This window comes from Aulonocara sp. 'chitande type north' Nkhata Bay, linkage group LG4, assembly GCF_057382095.1.
Source record: "Aulonocara sp. 'chitande type north' Nkhata Bay isolate Kocher_YH1m ecotype deep benthic linkage group LG4, A_spYH_male_GT1.1, whole genome shotgun sequence".
Lineage (NCBI taxonomy): Eukaryota > Metazoa > Chordata > Actinopteri > Cichliformes > Cichlidae > Aulonocara > Aulonocara sp. 'chitande type north' Nkhata Bay.
The window spans coordinates 1,419,594-1,429,611 of NC_141347.1; the positions used below are offsets into that span (position 1 = coordinate 1,419,594).

Sequence of the window (10,018 nt, forward strand, 5' to 3'; positions counted from 1 at the left end):
TGTGATGACCCTAAATTTACCAGCACAAGAAATATTGTTTGAAATATGAGCTAAAGTTGCGATCATACATTTTTTTGTTGATAAGCTCAAATGGAAAAGAAATAGGAAAAACTTGCATCGGCTTTGGCTTGCTTCATATAGCAAATCATGTAAGGTTTATATGATTTACTCATGAAAGTGGCCACTTTCTCATTACTTTCATATATTGTATTAGTAAGTATCCAAAACATACAAGTTTCATTTATATAATTTTTCAAGGTTTCTTATGTCTGTTTTCACTCTTGTCTGCTTTTCATACAAGTTTCACACAAGACAGATACAAACTTGATAAGATTTATAAATATTTTTTCCATATGGGAGAAGATGAGAAAGAATTGAGAAAATGGACAGAGAGAAAAAACAAAAAGAAAACTCTTCTGTAGTGCATTTAATGTTTACTTGATGAAGAACAGTGTACACATACTGGTCACGCTCTCTTATCTACCTTGTTTTTCTTAATGGAGCTGGTTTTAATAGTTGTGAATGCACGAGCGTAAAATGCATTCACAACTATTCAGTTGTATTCATAGTCTGTATGCGTTACTAATATTCTGCTTAACATACAGACTCCTGTGGTTCACTCGGTGTAAGCGGGGCCTATTATTTCTAATATTATTATTGTGCTCTGTTCCAGGAAAGCCTGTTTTAAGTAAATAAAGTACAGTTTATCGTGTGTGTGTGAGAGATCCATAGTCTGGGTAGTGCAAGGGCAGCAAGTTTAATCTGGTCCCGTCTCTCCACTGCAATCCTGCAGTGTTATTTATTCTTTATCTGAATGTGGGAAGGCTGCTTTCTGACTCAGATGTAGTAGGCGTTAAGATGATCACGAGGCTGATGGAGTCAGCAAAAACCTCCTCTCACGTAGCTCTGGATGACAAGGGGAAAGAGTAAAAATACATGGGATTTGTTATTCTAAATATTAGCATCAGGCTCAAAAACAATCCTTGTGATTCAAATTGTTATTTTGTCCTGTTACTTTTGAGATTCTGAAAATGGAGTACATACGAAAAAGATGTGTCCCTTCTTATTTCCAATAATGACAGACAAGTTGATGGATTAGGCCAACAAGAGTCTGCATGGATTGATGTTTGCAGACATAGTGATCTGTAGTGAGAACAGAAGGCGGACGGAAGAGAACCTGGAGAGGTGGAAGCATGCTCTGGAAAGAAGAGGAGTAGACTGATTAAGGTGGATGACTTTAAATACCTGGGGTCAACCACCCAAAGCAACGAACAGTGCACGAGACAGGCGAAGAAGAGATTGCAGAATGTATGGAGACAGGTTTACAAGACTGTTGAGAGAACTGCTATGATGGTTTGAAGATGGTGACACTGACATAAAGACTGCAGGCAAAGGTGAAGTTGGTAGGATTTTCATTGGGACAAGATTAGAAATGAGTACATGAGAGAAAAGGGAAGATTGCAGAAAGGTTCATGGATGTAGAGGAGGACATGAGGAGGGCTGGTGTGACAGAAGAGAGGGAGGCTAGGGATAGGGTGAGATGGAGTCCGATGATCCACTGCAGATGTGCACTGATGACGAGATGTAGTTACATTTCTCAGGAGATGCATGTCAGGTTACATTTTTGGTATATGGTTTCAGCAGGGTTTGCTGTTACAATGTACCTGGAATGGGAATAGTGTATATCACGATGATGGATTATCTCAATTTAATTCTGAATATTTACAAAACAAAAATCTTAAATTGAAAGAAGTCGAAGTTGAGCTTTAAAGCAGTCAAGCATCTTCTCAAATCATTTCACTAACACAAAGTCAAAGTAGGTCAAATTCATCCTGAAACCAGGTCAGAATGAAGTATGTTGAGAAAAAAACAAATCTAGACAAATGTCTGAAGATCTGTGTTAGACATCAAGTCTGAACCAAAGCCATGTCTCTAGTCTTCCTGTCACATAAGGGACCTAGTTCAAGTCAATCTTTGAAGTTGCTTAAGGTGATTCACATCGCTCAACTGCAAACCTTGTAATCCTTTTCAGCTGTGAGTGATCAAAGATTGGAACAGTAATAAGATCCAAACAATCTGGAGTAGAGAATCCGTTTATTAATACAACCCTACCTGGGTTCACAGTAGGAAATAAATAGCTCTACATCCATCAACCCTTTCTTCATTTTACACTGAACTGTCTATGCAAGTAAAGCAGCTGAGGTCATTCTGTGACTGAAGACTGAAGAGTGGCGGTGATGTGCTGGAGTCCCTTTCAATAAACTCTTTTCTGCACATCCGACTGAAGCAAATTCAGGGAGTCAGTGTTGTGAGTGAAAACGGTAAACTACATTTCCACGTGGCAGAGAAGCAGCAGCTGGAGTTTCAGTTTGTGATAGAATAACTAATAAGTTAGAGCCAACCTAAACATGTATATTCTTCCGGCAGGACCACATAAACTATTTTATTTTACAATCATCTTTTGACCAGTCCGCAGCTTTACAGTTCAGAGATTGCTTGACTTGAGAGCATCTAACAGTGTCTTAAGGGCAGTATCACTACATGTTTAATACACAAATACCCCATTATTGTCCCTTTTCTATGTATCTGTACGTGTAGAGCGGATGCAGGGAGGGGGGCATACCCCTGCTTCTAAAATTAAAGTGATGTACACACCAACAAATCAATCATTGTCATCTAATAATATCAATTATAACATTCGGAGCTTTGTAAAACAGCTGTTGAACAATGTTTAAACTCTTGTGCAGAGCCACGCATAATTCCATCTATGAGCCCACAGGGTTGACCACAAGCCACAAAGTGTATTTATATGAGAAATTAGACATTTAGGGCATTCTCATTAACCTAATCATTTTAAACTTGAAAAATCTGGTTGTTGTCCGTGTGATGTGTCATAAGGATAAATTAGTAGGAGTGACATTGTTTTATGTATTAGCTTTTGTAGTGTCTTCCTGCGTCCTTTACGACATCATGAAATGAGTGGAAGTCACAGTGTTAAAGAAGGACTGCTCAATCCACCACATCATGAAACATCAGTCACAGTAGAAATACAGATGAACCACCCCAGGATAAGTTAGACAAACGAAACACACACGCACATACACACAACCGTCCCAGCACTTTATCCATGAAGCATTAAGTGAATCACACCGTGGTGATAATCAACACCGTCTCCTCCAGTCTAGTCGTTTTCGATCTGTCAAAAAAGACGGTCTTCATTTCCCTGCTGCTCCTCGGTGTTGGTCAGTCGGTTTTGAAGGCCAGCGTTGTGTGATTGTGGAGAGTTGAGGTAGTAGGAAGAGCTGTTGGTGGGGATGTTTCTGCGTGAAAGAAGTAGAGCTAGAAGAAAAGAGAGGAGATTGAGTATCTGGTTCAATGTAAAGGTGTCCTTCCATACATCTGAGATCCACGCAGCTCACCGACCTTACAGCCAACTGCCAGCAGTGTGTGCAAAACCACTATGGTCACTACTGTAGCCACCGCCGTCACCTTGGTGTCATCACGGACAACGGGCCAGAAGGTGAGGACCAGGACTGAGCCTGAGATCACCATGGCAATTAGGATCAGCATCCAGTGCAGCCAGTCATATGGTATTATCCACAAAACCTGAAGGTGACAGGGTGACCTTTTATTCAGCTAATTATTGTTTCTGCTTTGGTTTTTGTTGAAATTTACCAAAGTTTGACCTTTCCTTTTGGCAGTGGCCTGGGCCACAGCTGCCAATCAAAACCTTAAATGAATTATTCAGACAGAACATGTTATTCTTCAAAAATACTCAAAACATTGGGCAGAACAGACCTCTGCACTCATTCAAATGAAGAACCACAGGTGAGTTTTAACATTACGGCAAGTTACATAGAGAATGACATCAGAGGTTTCCGAAAATGTGAGCTATATTATACATGTATATCATGTATCATGGGTGAGATCATTTATACAACTTATTAAACCTGTAAACACCACAGATGTACTCACAGAGGTGGGGATATAGATAAAGAGCGAGTAGCCGTAAACACACACAGTCTCCAGGAAAGAATAGCCTCCAATCTGCCTCTCGGCCCCTTGCCTCCAGGTCAAAAAACCCCACAGCCCGATCGGCACCAGCCAGGCATACATAAAGATCACTACTGCAGCAATTGTCACTAAAGGCAGAGAAACAAGACAGAGCTATGCAGATCCAGTGTGCTACAGTGACACAGAGTCAAACTGAGACCGTGTGCAGCACTAACCTCTGTGGAACTGTGGTCTGTAGTGGAAGGTGGGGTTTTTCTGCTCAGCAAGGAAGGTGGACAGGTTCCCACTAATCACCACAGAAAACACCAGTGTGACACAAATCCAGAAGGGACCTGCACAAACGCACACTTATATGAGTGCATTCATCTTCTAATTCATCAATGTCAAAAAATTGATGGACACTTTGTTGATCCTTTGAACCTATGGGCAACAAACAGTTAAAGCTGGAATGACAATAAGTGACACCTGAACAGCTTTTTAACATGTATCAGAAATGCCTGAATCACATGAATTAACTGATACATTCAATAAGATAATAAAGACCATGAGACATTAAACACGTTTAGGATTAAAAAGAGGCTTACCTTGGTGCAAACCAACAGTAATCTGGCCCTTAATCTCCTACCTACCCACCTACGACTCATCTTCAGGCATAGCTAGAATCTAATTTCCCCTACCAAAAATCTACTTACATGCCCCCCATAAGACAAGGCACAGTGCAAAATATGTTCTTCCTGTAATACAGTTTAATAATTAAATGTGTCTTCTTCCACTTACCATACAGATCTGGGTTACTCCTAAGGTAGTATTTGATGAAGTTTCTCCCAGGCTGTGGCATCACTGACCCCTTCACTCTGTCCAGCACCTGCATCATGATAGGGTCAAACAAAAGAAACACGTAACTTCAAACTGACTGACAAAGACTTTATGTGTAGACAAAGTGTCAGGTAGATGTCAGGCATACCTGCATTGTGTCCACATCAAAGAAAGACTGATAATACTCAAAGGTCCAGAAGCCACCACTTGGTTTCTGCCCTCCTAACAGCTGGAAGCACAGATGTCTATCAGCTGATATGCACTCAAAGTAGAAACTCAAACTTTATTCGTGGTCCACACAACTTTTTTACCTCTGAACTCTCTTGCTGACCCTCCTCGTCCTCAGATAGGTCCAGCTTTACATCTTCTCCTGCTGATGCTGTTGTGTTGGGGGTGTTTGAGCCCGACATACTGAGTGTGGAGGCTCCAGGGTCTGCCGATAGCAGCTCTGCTGCTTCTTCAAACTCTATGGACGCACATGGGCAAAAGGCAGTCGGTAAGCGCAGTTCTTCTGATCAGCACTCCCACAGGGACTAAATTCCCATAGATTTCATGTTAAAATGTCAAACTTGAGAGGATTTAAAAGCATATTTACAAACTGTTACTGAAAAAGCGATCTCAGTTTCTGTCTATGGTTTCCTAATTGATGTCACTGAACCGGACCGGTCCTGTTTTAATGATATTATCTGACAAAGAACACAACTTCCTGCAAGAAGCTTCCATACCTTGTTTCATTTTATTCAACAGCAGTGTTGTGCTGCTTTAGATTACATAGTGTTGGTATCAGCCTGCCTCACAGAGAGACAGACTTTCTGTTAAAGGTTTTTAAAACACACACTTTATTGAATAAGACTAGAAAACAAGCAGTAAGAGAAGTTACCAACACACCATGAAGGTGTTTCAATAGCCATGCTAGCATGCCGTTTAGTAGGTCAGAGAAAAGACTTAGTATTTGACACAGAATACACTGGAACTCACTGTGTGTCATAAATCAGCAGGATGTTCAATACATCCATGCATATTATGCAAATGAAAACAAGCATAATTTTCCTGCAATCTGACCCATAATCGCCCGTGCAATCTACACAATGTTACATGAAAGTAAAAGAAATTACAAGGAAGCAGGAAGAGCATCTTTACATACGACTGCGATAGCAGAGTATGGCAAGCAGATGTCGCTATTTGTCGTTTAGTAGATGGTTTGCAATCAACAATATTTTTTTTCAACGTTTTCAGGGCGATTTCGTGATTCAGAGTACTGTACTATGTGCTCTGCATGGTCACTGCAGTATAAACCCTTTTACAGCCAATTAAAACCCCTAGGTAAGGGGAGAGTCCAGTTTTCTGATTCACGTGGACACGACAGCTTGGTTTCTGCGTAAAACAGATCTCCCAACTACCTACCTGGAACTAACACGTGACACAAAGAAACCCAGGCAGAACAAAACAAGCAGAAATTTACAACCTATATCTCCTTTAAAGATTCTGTCACATTTACCTTGAAACTGTAGGTTGTTTGGACTAGCCATGTCTCCAATGGACAACCAGTAACTTCATGCAAGAGCTGAGAGAAAAATGAACGTTAGTAAAGAAATGCTATGTCGAACATCTGTTAGTTCACCGACAAGAGAACCACTTGAAGTTTACAGTTAATGTATAATATAAAAATATTCAATTTTGACGCTTTAAAATCCGATAAGAACAGGTGAAACGTACCAAAATGTAATAACCAGAGAGGTGAAATATGTCTTGGCAGTCTGTCCTCGCTGCTCAGCAGGATCTTGCTGCTGATAATGATGATATTGAATGGCGTAATATCAACCTCTCAGCAGAGACAGCGAATCCTACGACTAGCTAATATTTAAATTGTAAATAAAGATAAGGTTAATATATTACAACAGCGTCTGTGCGGACTTAATAAAATGCTAGACATTAATAACATTACAATGCTAACACCTGTCTTTCACAGCCTTACAGGTCCTGCTGATACTGGAGTCATTTTAACACAGCTTCCGGTACACGTCACCGCGTAAACAAAGCTGTCACGTGGAAGCGCTCTTCAAAATAACTTTATTTGAAAGGTTCTAACGTTACAAAAAACACAAGAGAGTGCAGGCACGGTGGAGCGGATGGAGATGAGTGTCAGGGGTGATTTGTGACAGGAGGATAGCAACAAGAACGAAAGGAAGGGTTCACGCAAGGGAGTGAGACCCTCTATCGTGTCTAGTGGAGCTGTCGGCGGTCAGAAGTGAACATGGTAAGATTTCTGAGCAGTTTGGAGACCAAGTAAGAGAAGCAAGGTTGAGAAGAGTTTGATAGGGTGGATAATATATCGGACAAAGGATGCTGAAGGTGGAGCTGCCAGGCAAAAAGAAGGTGTAAGTGTAGTGAGGGAGGACATAAAGGGGGTTGGTGAGACAGACGAGCATGCAAGGGATTGGGGGAGATGGAAGCAGATGATCTATTGTGATGACCCGTAAAGGGACCAGCTGGAAGATAAAGAAGTAGTAGTAATAGCAGTAGTAAAAGCATTAAAAGTATTGAAAATAAGAAATAAATGGCAGCAAAGATGGGCCACAGGGGCAAACTAAAGCCATTCATAGACTATACAGGGAAAATGTACCAAAGCAAGACAATAAGAAAAGGGAAAAATAATCAACTGATGATCAACTGCATGTGCATATCAGGGAAATATAATTTGCTCAGTGCCAAAGGGAAAGGGGAACAGGAAAGCTGTTAAATAGCTTTCCTATTTAACAGGAAAGCTAGATCATTTCTCTAGCTTTCCTGTTAAATAGGAAAGCTAGAGAAATGATCAAACTAAAACACAGAAACAAGGGGGTGTAGAAGTTATTGGCAGTTATTGGAAAGAATTATTAATGGTGGGACAGCAGCATTTTTGAGTTATAAAGAGAGACAGAAATTGTAAGCAGAGATGAAATGTAATTTATGGTAGCAGGGTGTGTATTTGTAGGCTAATTCTTTCTGGAGTCTCGCACCACCACTCCAGCCCAGTAGATGGCGGTAATAAACCTTTTTGTTAGCTGTCAACCAACAAAAAAGAAGTAGCTGCCATTTTGACTTCATGTGAGGTCCCTGTCACTAGTTAAAATGTCAATTCTGCATGAAGGTTAAGAGTCTTTAGTGCAGAAGAGTCGTTAAAATGGCCTCGTTTCGTGTAGCGAGGATGATGTTCAGCTCTGCGGCGGAAGCAGCGGCGCCTCCGGGCACAGCGAGCCGCTGGGAGCGGCTGAAAAACAGCAAAGTAGGTGAGGAACTGAGGCACGGGTTAGCCACGTTAGCTGGATAGCAAGGGGGTTAACGGCCAGCTCAGTGGTAAACATAGCTTATTATAACGGAAACAGTCCAAGTAATTTTAATTGCTTAAATGACCATTTTAAACGCATTATTCTGCTAGTCTTTGTGCATGTTGGTTGCATGACAAAAACGGTGATACAGTATAGAGTTTTTTAATCCTCCTAACAACTATATGCCGCTGAATTGGGTTGTTGGTGTGATAACGTCATAAATAGATGGTGATTAGGTCACCTGACTCCTCTCACCTCCTGCAGCCGGCCAGTGTTTTTTTTTTTTTTTGTCATGAGGAGAGGTAGTTTACATCCAGACTTAGTTTTTCGTCCTCTGCTCCCTACAGGTGTGTGGTGTCGCAGCCTGCTCTCTGACTACAAAGAAGCGTGCAGAGAGGCGGTAGTTGGCGCCTGGGAGAGACCACTCCGAACATCAGTGTATGTGACGCTGTTGGGCGGTGCCTGGGCCTGCTTCTACACCAAACCTGACCGCTTGTCCTTCGACGACGCCCTGCTGAAACGTTCCAACCAGCTGGGACTGCTGTCCCCTTGGATCCGCAGCGGCATCTCTGATGTCCATGTACAGAGTCTGGTGAAGCTCCGTAATGAGGGCCGCCTCCGCCATGCCAGCCTGGGTCTTCTGTCTGTGGTGTACTACGCTGACTACGACCCGGACGCCATGCTGTATGAAGCCCAGTGCTCTAACTTGTCAGTACCCTGGAGGGAGATCCCTCAGCGGGTGTTGGACATTGGCTTTGCTGGCAACTGGTGGATCCTTAGCTCAAAGATGAAGGACTATGACGTGAACGAGGATGAATTCAAGCAATTGCCGGTGCACATGCAGGTAACGTCAACACCCAGCGTCAAGGAGGTGGAAAGGAATGAGAAGTTGCACAGAGATTCGTGGTTACCAGTGAGCGTGGAGGACAAGGGAGACAAAAACTAAAGTGGTAGACAGACAGAAAGAAAAGTGAAGAGGAGCAGCCTCGCACTCACACAGCGGGACAGAAGCCTGACTGTGTACACACTCACACCAATCTCAGCTGACCAAATGATGATTCTGCCGCTGAGACAGAGGAAACATCAAAGTAAAAGGAAACGCTTAAATTCCTTCTGACATGTTTTTGTTTTCTTACAGAAAATGTTGTATATAATTTATACTGTGAACCATGTGACAACGAGTCTGTCAGTTATTTACAGATGTTAAGGTGTAACATGAGATTTGCATTTGATCTGGATGTGACGCACTGATATGAACTCTGGGTGATTATTAAAGATCTGTCATCACTAATCAGACTGACATGGCTGTTGTGGATTTTGTGTGTGACTGTAGAGTTTTTGAAAGCACAAATGCTATTGTTGTATTTAATTATAACAAAGATAAAGGAAAAGAACTGCACTGCTGCAAATACAACCTTTTCTTACATCTAGTTGCAGTAAAACTTGAGAATGGTAGTTTTGAAACGTAACCATAACTGCTAATGACCAGAGGTGATAATAGATTCCCACTGAACAAAACTTTTATTGCAAAATCCTCAAGTCTGAAAAGTATTTTGTAGCAAAAAAGTGGAGGTAAAACTGCAACGCTGCGATGTAGTGAGGAGGTACAGAGCTGCATAATTTGGAAATACAATGAACAGAGTGTACAATTGGCTGTACACTCTGAACAAAACATGAAAATTGAGATAAAATGAAGCTTATGTGGTTATAAACAATTATTAGTCACACTATTAATATAAAAAAAAATGACTAGTATTTCTTCTCAGCTACCTGGTTATCCACACATAACCAAGCAATGTAGAGAGAAAAACGATTAAAACAAAAGGGGAAAAAACCCTGCAAAACTCCAGTGAATCTGAAGTCTTGGTGAGGTCTGTGGA

At 41.4% G+C, this 10,018-nt stretch overlaps 2 protein-coding genes across 4 annotated transcripts; one reads left to right on the forward strand and one right to left on the reverse strand.

The window, feature by feature from the left end:
* Positions 1 to 309: 309 nt before the first annotated feature.
* yipf2 (Yip1 domain family, member 2) lies at positions 310 to 8,541 on the reverse strand. Of its 3 annotated transcripts, none has more exons than XM_086287883.1 (10): positions 6,787 to 6,806; positions 6,547 to 6,684; positions 6,329 to 6,394; positions 5,142 to 5,296; positions 4,979 to 5,059; positions 4,792 to 4,879; positions 4,230 to 4,346; positions 3,976 to 4,142; positions 3,424 to 3,606; positions 312 to 3,339 (listed from the first exon to the last, which is right to left on the reverse strand). In XM_086287883.1, exons 3-10 carry the CDS (start codon positions 6,357 to 6,359, stop codon positions 3,244 to 3,246), a joined length of 918 nt encoding a protein of 305 aa, XP_086144009.1. In that variant the 5' UTR covers positions 6,360 to 6,394; positions 6,547 to 6,684; positions 6,787 to 6,806; the 3' UTR covers positions 312 to 3,243. The 3 variants fall into 3 exon arrangements, 2 of the variants coding, with proteins under 2 accessions (XP_086144010.1, XP_086144009.1); XR_015128709.1 differs by having other exon boundaries at positions 343 to 906; positions 1,045 to 3,339; positions 6,547 to 6,860; XM_086287884.1 differs by lacking the exons at positions 6,547 to 6,684; positions 6,787 to 6,806 and adding an exon at positions 8,394 to 8,541 and having other exon boundaries at positions 310 to 3,339.
* timm29 (translocase of inner mitochondrial membrane 29) lies at positions 7,886 to 9,434 on the forward strand. The gene is made up of 2 exons (XM_086287885.1): positions 7,886 to 8,099; positions 8,486 to 9,434. Exons 1-2 carry the CDS (start codon positions 7,994 to 7,996, stop codon positions 9,082 to 9,084), a joined length of 705 nt encoding a protein of 234 aa, XP_086144011.1. The 5' UTR covers positions 7,886 to 7,993; the 3' UTR covers positions 9,085 to 9,434.
* The last annotated feature ends 584 nt before the right edge of the window (positions 9,435 to 10,018 follow it).

Bases quoted from the DNA above. Each gene is read 5' to 3' on its own strand.
- yipf2 (XM_086287884.1), bottom strand. From the start codon at position 6,359: ATGGCTAGTCCAAACAACCTACAGTTTCAAG. The intron at 4,880-4,978 runs GTATGCCTGACA...ATCATGATGCAG, and splicing joins TTGATGTGGACACAATGCAG to GTGCTGGACAGAGTGAAGGG. The intron at 3,607-3,975 runs GTGAGTACATCT...TGTCACCTTCAG, and splicing joins TTATCTATATCCCCACCTCT to GTTTTGTGGATAATACCATA.
- timm29 (XM_086287885.1), top strand. From the start codon at position 7,994: ATGGCCTCGTTTCGTGTAGCGAGGATGATGTTCAGCTCTGCGGCGGAA. The intron at 8,100-8,485 runs GTGAGGAACTGA...TGCTCCCTACAG, and splicing joins GCTGAAAAACAGCAAAGTAG to GTGTGTGGTGTCGCAGCCTG.